The sequence below is a fragment of the Symphalangus syndactylus genome, chromosome 14, assembly GCF_028878055.3.
Source record: "Symphalangus syndactylus isolate Jambi chromosome 14, NHGRI_mSymSyn1-v2.1_pri, whole genome shotgun sequence".
NCBI classification, from domain to species: domain Eukaryota; kingdom Metazoa; phylum Chordata; class Mammalia; order Primates; family Hylobatidae; genus Symphalangus; species Symphalangus syndactylus.
The window spans coordinates 117,870,264-117,883,349 of record NC_072436.2 but is presented as its reverse complement, the minus strand read 5'-3'; the positions used below and the strand labels follow the sequence as shown (position 1 = coordinate 117,883,349).

General features: G+C 54.1%; 1 protein-coding gene across 2 annotated transcripts in view; it reads right to left on the bottom strand.

The window, feature by feature from the left end:
- The window catches only part of LMF1 (lipase maturation factor 1), a 107,856-nt gene extending 95,020 nt beyond the window's left edge, over positions 1 to 12,836 (bottom strand). Inside the window, exon 1 of one of the 2 annotated variants that reach the window (XM_055241269.1) lies at positions 12,625 to 12,836. In XM_055241269.1, the coding sequence (XP_055097244.1) occupies positions 12,625 to 12,817 (193 nt within the window). In that variant the 5' untranslated portion in view covers positions 12,818 to 12,836. The remainder of the gene's footprint in view (positions 1 to 12,624) is intronic. The other variant, XM_055241270.2, reaches the window with a different exon arrangement.
- Positions 12,837 to 13,086: the final 250 nt, after the last annotated feature.

Below are 13,086 nucleotides of genomic sequence, written 5' to 3'. Positions count from 1 at the left end.
TCCAGCCTGGGCAACAGAGACTCCATCTCAAAATGAAAAAAGTCAATCTGCGAACAAGGAATGACACAAGGATGAAAGAAGATATTGTATAATGATAAAAATATCACAAGAGCAACCCCACAAGTACATGCGGCTTCCTACTGTGTGTAGGAAGCTGGCTTGGGGTCCATGTCTCTGTAACTGTGCTTGCTGGTTTGGAGTGAGTGTCTCTGTAGACATGTAGGAAGCTAGTACATGTACTTTTCCCCATGAATTTATAAATCTAAAAAAATACAAACGGAATCTGCGCCTGGAAAACTACAAAACACTGATTAAAAAAATAAAACAAGATCTAACTATATGAAGAGATAGACCATGTTCATGGATTGGAAGAATCAAAATCATTAAGGTGTCAATTTGATCCACAAATTCGGCACAATCTGAACCAAAACACCCAGTCAGTGCTTCTGCCGAGGCTGACAAGTTGATTCTAGAATGTACATGGGAGGGCAAAGGGATTAAAAAGCCAGAATCATCTGGAAAAGAACAGAGGTGGAGGACTCACATTACCCAATTTCAAGACTTACTAAAAAGCTAATCAAGACCACATCAAGACAGCATAGTATTGATTAAGGAAGAGCCGCAGAACTCAATGGAATGGAAGAGAGGGCCCAGACATAGCCCCCCAGCCCCTGACCCAACACACAAAGTGAACAAATTCTGACAAAGGTTCAAAGGCAACTACACAGACAAACAGCAGCCTTGGGTGGGGGCAGTGGCTCACACCTGTCATCCCAGCACTTTGGGAGGCCGAGGCAGGAGGATCGCTTGAGCCCAGGAGTTCCAGAGCAGCCTGGGCAACACAGTGAGACCCCGTCTCTACAAGATAAATAAAAAACAAAGAAGAGTCTCTCTAACAATCATGTTGGAACAAATGGATGTCCACCTGCAAAAAGATGGACCTGAACACACTTCACACCTTACACAAAAATTAACCAAAAAGGATCACAGACCTAAATGTAAAACATGAAAGCATAAGACTTCTAGATGGAAATATAGAAGAAAATCTATGTGACTTGGGTTTGGCAACAAGTTTTTAGATACAACACCAAAAGCATAATCTATGAAATTAAAAACTGTAAATTGAACTTTATCAAAATGAAAAACTTTTGATCTGTAAAAGCTACTTTTAACAGAATGAAAACATAAGCCACAGATTAGAAGAAAATACTGGCAAATCACACATCTGATCAAGGATTTGTATCTAGAATATTTAAAGAACTTTTAAAATTCAATAATTAGAAAACAAACAACCCAATGCTAAAGGTGGGAAGAAAAAAACCAGGCCACGAGATCTGAACAGACATAGGAAAGGTGTACGGATGGCAAATAACATGTGAAAAGATGCTCAACATCATTCATCACTGGGGACATGCCAATGAAAACCACAACGTGCTGTCACCACACACACGTCACTGTGGCCAAAGTGTTTGAAAATGGACAGTGCCCAGGCCAGGTGCGGTGGCTCAGGCCTGTAATCCCAGTACTTTGGGAGGCCAAGGCGGGCAGATCACCTGAGGTCAGGAGTTCAAGACCAGCCTGGCCAACATGGTGAAACCCCATCTCTACTAAAAATACAAAAATTAGCTGGGCATGGTGGCGCACACCTGTAGTCCCAGCTACTCGCGAGGCTGAGGCAGGAGAATTGCTTGAACCTGAGAGGCAGAGGTTGCAGTGAGCCGACACAGTGCCACTGCACTCCAGCCTCGGTGACAGAGTAAGACTCTGTCTCAAAAAAAAAACAAACAAAAAAAACCCAAAAACAACGAAAATGGACAGTGCCCAACGCTGCGGAAGGTTTGGGACAGCAGGAGTGCCCTCGCTGTGCCTGGAATACTGTGGCGTACCACTGTGGACGGCAGACGGTGGCGTCTGACCCAGGTAATGAAGGGTTACCTTACGACGCAACTGCTGCGCCTCTCAGGCCTTCAACCTGAAAACGTGCTCACACAGAAGCCTCGTGCAGATGCTCATAGCAGCTGTGTTCATAGTCACTAAAAACTAGAAACAAGGAAGACGTCCTTCACGGTGGAAGTGGATAAATAACCGGAGGTGCATTTGTGCAACAGAAACGTAATCAGAGATAAGAATGCAGCTGTTGGTTCAGATAACAACATGGATGAATCTTAAGTGCATTTTGCTAAGTAAAAGAATCTAGACCCAACAGGCTATATACTGCGTGATTCCATTCGTATGTCACACTGGAAAAGGCAAAACCAGAGGGATGCGAGACAGACCTGGGCGTGCCAGGGGCTGGTGCAGGGGAAGTGGCCACTCCCATGCATGGGGGACTTGGGGCTGGAGCTGGGATGATGGAGGCAAAGCCCACAGCACTGAGCATTACACAAGATGAACTTTAATGCGCATGAACTATTGGGGGAAGACCCAACCAGGAGGTCGGGGGATGCAGATGGAATGCAGGCTCCACACGCATGAATGTGAAACAGAACCACACTGGCCAGAGGGCAGGAGCTGCCTAAGCAACTCTGGAAAATGTTCTGAGTGGAGACCACAAGGCCAGAAGGAGCTGTACACAAACACTGCACTCTAGGGCTTTTTCCCCCGGGCCTGGGTGGACAATTCTCGCACGTGCACCAGGGCTGAGCAGATGCCAGAGGAGTCGGGGGAGCCAGGTTCTCACTAGCAGAGAGGGAGGATTCAGATGGGCCAGCAGGGAAGACTGGAATACACGGTGTGCCAGGACTGAAGGCTGGAATACACCGTGTGCCAGGTGAGAGTCAGAGTCATCGGCATGGACCAGGTTGACCTTTGTATACTTACAGATGGATGGGTGGATACGACAGAGAAGCAATCACGTGTGAAATGAGACAGTGACATACAGAGCCTAGCTCTGCCCAGGAAGAGGGCCAGCAGCTGTGACACCCCGGGAGCAACGGCCCTCCCAGTGCCCAGATCGAAGTTTCTATGCTCCCCTAAAAAGAACCAGGGTTCCTTGGAAACAGCTCATTCTAGGGCTGGGGCAGAGAAACAGAAGCTGGGCTGGAAGCATCCCCGCAGGGAATGACGGGAAAGCCACTAGTGGTCAAAGCTGGAGAAGCTGAGCAGCAAACTCACAGTGACAGCATTGGATCACAACCCAGACATAGATTCACGGTGACAACACTGGATCACAACCCAGATCACGGTGACAACACTGGATCACAACCCAGATCACGGTGACAACACTGGATTACAACCCAGGCATAGACTCACAGTGACAGCACTGGATCACAACCCAGACACAGACTCACGATGACAACACTGGATCACAACCCAGGCATAGACTCACAGTGACAGCACTGGATCACAACCCAGACACAGACTCACGGTGACAACACTGGATCACAACCCAGATCACGGTGACAACACTGGATCACAACCCAGGCACAGACTCACGGTGACAGCACTGGATCACAACCCAGGCACAGACTCACGGTGACGGCACAGACTCACGGTGACAGCACTGGATCACAACCCAGACACAGACTCACGGTGACAACACTGGATCACAACCCAGGCACAGACTCACGGTGACAACACTGGATCACAACCCAGACACAGACTCACGGTGACAACACTGGATCACAACCCAGATCACGGTGACAACACTGGATCACAACCCAGGCACAGACTCACGGTGACAACACTGGATCACAACCCAGGCACAGACTCACGGTGACAACACTGGATCACAACCCAGGCACAGACTCACGGTGACAACACTGGATCACAACCCAGATCACGGTGACAACACTGGATCACAACCCAGGCACAGACTCACGGTGACAACACTGGATCACAACCCAGGCACAGACTCACGGTGACAACACTGGATCACAACCCAGATCACGGTGACAACACTGGATCACAACCCAGGCACAGACTCACGGTGACAACACTGGATCACAACCCAGGCACAGACTCACGGTGACAACACTGGATCACAACCCAGATCACGGTGACAACACTGGATCACAACCCAGGCACAGACTCACGGTGACAACACTGGATCACAACCCAGGCACAGACTCACGGTGACAACACTGGATCACAACCCAGATCACGGTGAGAACACTGGATCACAACCCAGACACAGACTCACAGTGACAACACTGGATCACAACCCAGAGGGAAAATAAATGGGCATGGGTCCATAGTGACAAAATCAGTGACCACAAACAAGTAAGTAACAAGATCTTCCTCACAGAGACTCCCTCTGGGAGGCGGGGGCTGGACCCAGTGAGCGGCTTCCAGAGGACAGAGCAAGTGGGAAAGCAGGGACCTGACAGAGAGGACACCTGGCAGGCAGCCTTTGGCCAGGTGATCAGAAAGCCGTATGGATGTCAGGACCCTGATACGGTGTGACGGGAAGGGCCCCGCACCTCCGTGGGCATCTTCCCAAAACCCATCACCCAGTCTAATTGCGAGAAAACACGAGACGGACCCAACGTGAGGGACGCTCTACAGACACCATGACAGGCCTGCTCGACACCGTCAAGGTTGGAAAGCACGGGAAAGTCTGGGAGACTCACAGACCAGGGACAGAGGGAGGAGACGCCAGGACAAAACCGGGTCCCAGAACGGAACAGTCACTGGTGGAAAAGCCATAGAGTCTGCAGTTTTAGTTAATAGTTTTATTTTTAATTAAAAAATTTTAAAAAGTAAAGGCTTGTTGAAGACTCTGCACCACTCAGTGCCCGGCATGAAGTGCTGTGAGCAGCCTCCCTCCAGGGCAGCTGGAGCAGGGCCACAGGCAGAGCACCACAGGGCCCTGGGCGACAAAAGGGCCAGGACTGGTGACCTCTAAAGGGGCTGGGGATGGCAGGTGGGTGGGGGGCAGCTCCAAGTGAGGAGAAAGAGGGTGGACACAGGGTGGACATGGGGTGAGACACAGAGTGGACACAGGGTGGGACACGGGGTGGGAAACAGGGATGCAGCAGAAGGCTCCCCACACCCCTCCCGCTTCCACCACTGGGTGGAAGGGACCTGAGTTGTGAGCGCTGACCTTCTAGCAACATAGAGTACACCTTGCGGCAGGCCCTCAGCCCCAGCAGCCACATGCACAGGGACCCTCAGCCCCAGCAGCCACATGCACAGGGACCCTCAGCCCCAGCAGCCACATGCACAGGGACCCTCAGCCCCAGCAGCCACATGCACAGGGACCCTCAGCCCCAGCGGCCACATGTGCAGGGACCACACCAGCAGCTTCCATAGGAGCTCCGGCCAGTGTGTGTGCATATGGGTATGACATGCCCATGTGTGCATGTGTCTGTACACATGTGCACATGTATACATGTGCACCTGTGCATGGATGCCCTGTGTCTGTGTGTGCAGGGGTGTGTGCATGTCTCCGTACACGTGTGCACATGTATACATGTATGTGCGCGTGTACAGGGATACGTGTGTGTATGTCCTGGCATGTATGCAGGTGGGAGAAACACAGATGGTGACTGTTCAGCCACTGCACACTCCAGGGCACAGCCCTCATCGGTGCCAGGCTGGGGCCCCTTTCCCACAGGGACCTAATCGGCGCTGGCTGAAGGGTGGGTGTGCTCCACCCCTCACCACAACACAAACTCCAGGACCACAGAGGAAAACAAGATGTGGCCTCACCAAAGCAATAGCCTAAATCAGTAATTCTAAGGCAAGAAGCATAGGATACTTCCTGCTTATCAGGAAAAAGAGAGACTGAACTGAGATTTCAGAGAAAAAAACTATTTCAACCTCTACTCATGTTATAAAAATAGCTACATAAAGAGATGCAGCAAAAATTTTGAAACATCACAGGCTCTCAAAGCAAAACTAACCAACCAGTCAAGCTTCGGAAGGCCCCATCACTACCCCACACAGGAGGCAACAGACAGCCATGGCGACCACCTGCCTCTCACAGGGACCCAGAGCCTGACCTGGGAGCTGCAACCAGGAAATACCGCGTCACCCGACCAGCCAACAGCAGGCATGGCTGGTAAATACTTTGTTTCAGAATCAGAAAGAAATAGCTGGGTGTGGCAGCCTGTGCCTGTAGCCCCAGCTACTCGGGAGGCTGAGGCAGGAGAATCCCTTGGAACTAGAAGGCGGAGGTTGTAGTGACAGGAGATCGCACCACTGCACTCCAGCCTGGGCAAAAAAGTGAAACTCCATCTCAAAAAAAAAAAAAAGAATCAGAAAAAAAAAAAATCAGCTTTCTCTTTCCTCCTTTCAGATAAATTGTTGTAAAATTAAAACAGTCATCCCAGAAACGCCGTTCTCTGTTGATGGTTCTTACTGGCCGTGGTTAAATTCTGGGCCTCGGCACAGTGACCTCAAGTGTTTTTTCTTTAAAGGTATGTGCTGCAGAGCTCCGAGGTAGGGCAGTGCTGTTTGCTTTTTAAATAAGCAAGTATTTTATAGAAGAACTTGTAAAACCAAGTGGTGCATTTCATTAGAATTCAAGTGACCTGGAGAAAAGAAAAAGAACTCATTTCCCATGAGCTCTTAGAGCCACTGAAAGCTCAGAACAAAACCAGCTGAGCAGGGTTTCAAGTATTCTTTTTGGTTTCATTTTCTCCTCAAATTTTCTGAAGAACAGCTGAGAGTTTAGCAAATACGGGTGCAAACAATTCTGCCTGCCACGTCAACCCTGCCTTGGGTGTCATCTGAGGAGGATGCCAAGCTGCAAGGGCTGCGGTGAGACTCAGAGACACCCTACCGATGGCACTGTGGCCCCACCTCGCCGGAGCAGCTGCCGGGGAGAAGCGATAAAACCGCCCCATGCGGAAAAGAAGGAAGGGCGGTGAGCAGGCGCACAGAATAGACGCCACAGTGCGGCACGCATGCCTCCACGCCTAAAGGACAAAACTAGCATGGAGATCCCCTAGAGGTTGGATTTTCAACATAATCTCACTGAGCCCAGGACTCCAATGTGACAATGTGGAACTGGAAAGACGAGCAAGAAAAACCCCTCCGTTCCCGCCAGCGTCGGGCATTCCTTCTGCAGCCCAGGCTGTCCCCGTCACTCGGGATCACAGCCAAGCGGTGGGTTCTGTGTGGTGCTTGGCTCCTAGGGCCTTGGGGAAGCCATGTTCTTCTCCATTCAGCTTCACGGAGAGACTTTCCCAGGTTCCAGCCCACGCTAGGAAGCTAGACAGGAGAGTGGCCCCCGCCCGCCCTGTTTGGAACCCAGCTGGGGCATGCGGTGTTTGGAACACATGGGCAGACTGGGGTGAGGCCAGAAGAGCCGCATCCAGAGCCAAGGACAAGCCTTGAGGCTGAAGGGCTCACCGAGGCCACGACGAGAGAAAAAAAAAGAGCCTCAGAGACTCCTAGATAAATAAGCAGAACAGAGAGCAAAGGTGGAGAGCAGGAGAGCAAGGCACTGAGACTCCAGAAGCTTCCAGGGAGAAGAAGAAGAGTCAGATGCTTGAAGATGCCTCCTCAATGCTGTAAAGCTCTGAGAAAGTGGCTTTGATGGGGAATTACAGATCTGGGCAAGTTGGTCCTTTCTGGAAAAGCTGCTTGGGGATACACTCCAGCAAAAAGAGACTCCACCAGCAAACAGGAAGACATGAGCAGCCCAGGAAGTATGAACACAACCAAGGGAGGGCTGTGGCAGTGTCTGTCCTGCTGGGCCACACCTCAGGGCTGGAGGCAGGTGGAGGAGGAGGAAGGGGTAATGGCTGGAAAAGTGTCCCATGCTGACACTACCTGCTACAGGTCAGCACATTTCACTGAGCAGGAGATGCCCCTAGAAGACAGGGTATAGAGGTATAAAGAAAGTCCTCTCCCTGACTGCAAGCAGCTAGAGGGGAGACAGGCACAAGAACAACACTGGAACGGCGACAATATCAGCTGCAAACGAAGCAGAGAGCAGGTGGTCAGCCCTGGGTGGGGTCAGGAGTCCACGAGTGATGAGGGCTAAGTCTGAAGGCCGGGAGGGCGTTGGCAGCCACAGAGAGAACAAGTGCAGTTCAACCCTGGGAAGGCAGAGGCCAGGTGGTCTCAGGACCACGGTCAGGAAGAGATGCCTCACGTGGCAGGGACACAGCGGGAGCAGTTCAGGCACCATGGCTCGTCCACTGGGGCCCCAGCCTCTCACTGCAAGCAGTGCAGGTGGACATCTGCCCCAGAGGCAGCAGGGAGTGTGTGTCCCAAAGCTCCCAGCACTCATGCACTGTGCAGGCGCTGAGCGGCCGGCCCTGGCTGGGGCGGTTCCCTCCTAGGCATGTCCAATACTCCGACCCCACAAACACACGGACCGACAGACCAAATCCCTCAGGAGTATCTCTGCGCGGACGCCATGGCACCCACGAAAAGTGCCAGTCATAAAGTCAGTCTGCAAATGCCAGCGTTACCCAGTCTTCATGTCACATTTCACCTATAAATCCCTTCCGAATTGTAACAATATCTCATAAATGTTTGAGCTTCAAAACAAAGGTCCTTTCCGATGTTCAGATATACTCTGTGGCTGCCTGCGAGCCGTCTCACGGGCCGGTGTGTCCTCGGTCCACCTTCTAGGAAGTGTGCACAGGCAGGGAATCCCATGTCAGACTCAGGACGGCCCAGCGGTCACTCTCACCTCATCAGTGACAGGAAGGTCTTGATGAGCAACTTGGCCAAGGCCACACAGCTAAGGTGTGGCCCACCAACTCTGAGCCCCACTACTTCTACCTGTCACAGCTTCCAGAAAGTTCTCTGCAGTGAACTGCTATCAACCCAATTCTGACCAACTGTAATTACACTGTTTCCAGATAACACCTTAATTCTGAGGCAGTTAAAATGCACTGTGTACATATTCTATGTGACTCTCATCAATAGCAAACCAACGTGAGTTCAGTCCAGGAGAACCCAGCCGGGGTGGGCAGCTCTAGCCTAGGGTGTCTTCAGTAGCACCTGCAAGACTGTCCTTTCCCTGCCTTGTCAGGGAATCCAGCTCTACCACTGGCGCTGTAACAGACGCAGGGCTGCTGGAAATTCCAGGAGTCCAGCCCCAGCTGCCTGTGGCTGCCCATGGACCAACCTGGCCAGGCCCCCTGTGAGGGGGATTTCAAAGCATCAAGGAGCCGGCCTGGGTGACGAGGCTCCAGACCAGCTGTTTGCCACACACGCCCTCGTACTGCAGGGTTGACCAGTGAGGGCCTCAGTCTTCTGCGGGGAACGCTGGGCCACAACGTCAGCGCACGACCCTGCGATAAAACAGTGAGGGCTTCTGGCCAGGCTGCTCTACCCTCTGTCCCGGTGACCCTGGGCATGGTGCCCGCTCTTGGGTTTGGTTTCCTCACTGCGCACACAGACGGGAGCAGGCCTGACTGCAGGAGGCACCGGCACCCATGGGTGGCCGGCACTGCCCCTACACACCAAGAACACAGCACCCAGGTCCTGCTGCTTAGGCCGGAAACTCCTGTCACATGAGCTTTTACTCGTCCGGATTTCGGCCATTCCTGGGAGTGACATCTGCGCTGAGGGGAAGCTCAGTGTCAGGAGTCCCCGACCACCTTGGGCAGCCTTGGTCCTCCCAGGGGCCGTCACGGCCCGAGAATGCCACTGCCCAGATGTGAACCAGGTGTCCAGGATACACAGGCTGCACAGCGGCGTGAATGAAGGGCAGGGCTGAACTCCAGGGCCTACCGACACTCGCGGCACAGCCGGGTTGGCAGCTCACCCTGCTTCCTCGCTGTCCGCTGGGGGTAGTGGCGTTGTCACCAGGAGGTCAGCACCAGGCAGGGTGCTACTTCAGCATCTGCTCAACACAGTAATCACACTAGGGACCGGAGTCCACACGTCAGGAAGACAGGTGTGTCTTCAACTCCGAGCCCTGTGAAAATGCCGCTTTCCGCTAACACACCCCGGCTCCCACAGCACAGAAGGGCATGCCAGACACCCCAGGATGCCCGCGGCATGCAGGCCTGTGTCCAGTGAGCACATCCCTAGCACCTACACACCTCGGTGGCAGCACATGGAAACGCCCAGGCCCGCGGGGGGAAGGAGCCAGCCCCAGGACGGATGCAAAGTCAGGCTGAATGCAGAGGCCTGTCGCTGGCAGCCGGCCTCTCCAGGTCTGGCTTCGAAGCTTCCCCGACAAGGCAGGCGTTTCTGTGTTCTCCTGATCTGTACATCTTTACTACATGTCTGCTGAGACAATCTGCCTAAGGGTAAGCCTCCCTCAGTTCAATGTCTTTTAACGAGGGGAGTTTCCACAGAATACATTTGGTTACGTGTTTAATTACAAGTGTTTCAACAGCTATAAACATTGTAAAATTCAGTATCAAGTGAAATATTTGGAGAGCCCCTATGGCAACATGGAAAAACCCTGGGATTCTGAGGAACAGGGAGTAGCGCACAGTCCCAGTAAAATCCAGAACTTTCTAGAAGGAAATAAATGCAGGATGACTGCCTGCTTGCCCTGGGCCAGCTCAGCCAGAAAACCATGTTCCTGGAAGATGGGAAACCGGTTGATACAGCAGAAAAACACTGATTCTACCCCAAAGGTACTCACAAGACAGAAGAACATGCATATATCAAGGAGAAATGTTCAATGCTGGGCACCAGGCTTAAAATATCCCCTTGACCCAGTGGCTTAAAAGCAGTTCCTTCTGAATTGAACAGAGAATCTCTGCGGAGATGAAAGGAGCCTCAGCTCGTTTGAAAGAGTCTGAGATGGTTTTATGAAGCTGTGCTCTGGAGGCCAGGCCGCTGGGACTTCCCACTGTATCTCGGGCTCCCCTGTGCAAGGCCTATTAGAGCCTCACCGCTTCACTTTATCTCTACTTCATCGTTTGCTAAGTGACAGCACCAACATTTAGAATGACTGTTTAATACTGTGGAGGGAAAAGCAACCTGGGAAGAACTACTTCTTAAAATAATTGCAGGCCGGGCACGGTGGCTCACGCTTGTAATCTCAGCACTTTGGGAGGCCCTGAGGTCAGAAGTTCGAGACCAGCCTAGTCAACATGGTGAAACCCCATCTCTACTAAAAGTATTTTTAAAAATTAGCCAGGCGTGGTGGTGCGCGCCTGTAATCCCAGCTACTTGGAAGGCTGAGGCAGGAGAATCGCTTGAACCCAGGAGACGGAGGTTGCAGTGGGCCGACATGGTGCCACTGCACTCCAGCCTGGGCAACAGAGATTCCACCTTGAAAAAAATAAATAAATAAAATAAAATAGTTGCTTTAAAGAAAGAGAAAGAGAGAGAGACCCAGTTGAAGCCGATACTGCAATCCCACAGGAAACCTTGTAGTGATGAGCACGTCTCATCACTCTGCACCAGGAGGTGGAAAGTATCACACAAATGTCATACAAAACGTCAAACTGAGCGTCACTCCAGCACAGCCAGGCTCCCAAACTTCCCGCGATGTGTGTGGGACAAAAGCTGTGCAAAGAACTTCTGCAACCTGACCCTTTCCTTTCACGCGTGAGGGAAGTAGACGACGGAAGGAAAGGGAGACGTCCAATGCCCACGGCCTACAACCAACGCGTGGGCAACGCCTGGGGCCAGCAGCTCAGGAGCCCTCTGGGAGGGTGACTGCCCACGTGCCCCGCTGGCTGCATCTCGGCCTGGCAGGCTCCCCTCACTTCCAGGCTTATTTGAGAGCCTCAGTTTGGGCTTCGTTGCTACTAACAGGTTGGGCTTATGAAACATGTATCCGTGTGATCACATGTCCCTGTAATCACAGGACCGTTCTCTTCCAAACCAGTTCTGGGTTGTAGGGACTGGGGAGGGAGGGAGTTGGAATCGCCAGCTGCCCCTGGCCAGCGGGTCCAGAGGTTTTGAGCGTGAACTGACTTTTCTCAGAGCTCTGCTCTGCAGGCTGCGCACGCGGGCCCCGCACAGCTGTGGGGTGAAGGGTCTCAGCCAGTGGACCCGGCCAACCACCTCCGACAGTGAGGCGCAGGCCTCACTTGCAGACGAGGTTCCAGAGCTGTCCCCAGGCCTCTGCTGGGAATGTTCCCGAACGCAGACTGAGCTAGTCGAGCACACTAAAGAAAAAACTCCAGTCTGACCACCAGCCAGTCACCTTCCCTCAGCCCCTGGGAGAAGCGAAGGAGGCTCCCGGGCCGGCTCCTCGGATTTTGGCAGGGGCCGCACGCGGTAGGGATGTGGCGTGCGGGCGCCCAGTTACAGTGGGAACCTTCACCGTCAGCACAGCGCTGTGCCGGGGGCAGCAGGAGCGCCTCGCCCCTCCAGGCCGCCCACCGCCCCGCAGCCAGGACGCAGACCCCCGACCTGCCCACGGACGGATGACCCTCCACCTGCCCAACTCTCCTGCGAACTCCTGGGCCAGGGCCCGGGCCGGCCCCGCCTCGCATAGCTCCGAGCCGGTCCTGGCGGGCGCGGCCGTGCAACTTCGGGCCTGCGGGTGGAGCCGGGAGCCGGGAGCCCAGGAGCCCAGGCCGGAGGCTCCAGGCGGCGACAGGGGTAGGGCCGGGTGCGCTGTCGTCAGCAAGCCTCGTCCTGCCCTGCCCGCCCGGCCTCGCCCGGGCCCCGGCAGGGAGCAGGGCTGCATGGGGGCGCCGCGGCCGCGAGACCGCGCGGAGGAGTCTCGAGGGAGGGCGGGGGTCGTGGTGCGCGGAGGTGACACTGGCGGATGTCCCGGGCCCGCCCGGCACTCACAGTACACGAAGGCTAAGGCCTTCAGGAGCACGATCCGGGTCAGCCAGAAGGTGCCCGTGTGGAGATGGGCCGGAGAGCCTGCGGGGTCACGCCCCGGCGCGGGCGGCGACTCAGGCTCCGGGTCCGAGTACCCGGTTTTCCGCCTCCTCAGCGACTCCTCGGGCGCCGCCATTGTTGGGCTGTCAGGGCGCATGTGCAGGAAAGGCGCACTCCCGGAGGCTCCGCCCATTGTCGGAGGCCCCGCCTCTCCCTGGCCGGCCCTGCCCACGGCCGAAGGCCCCACCCACGCCCAGGGAGGCCCCGCCCCCTCCAGTCGGCCCCGCTCACGCGCGGGAGCTAGTGCCAGGAGCCTGCTTCCTTCGCAGTCCTCGCTGGGCGCTGCTGCGGGTAGGGCGCGGGGCCGGGTACTTGGGAGGTGGTGCGCGTCGCCCGACCCGAACTCACTGGGGCATGCACGCACGC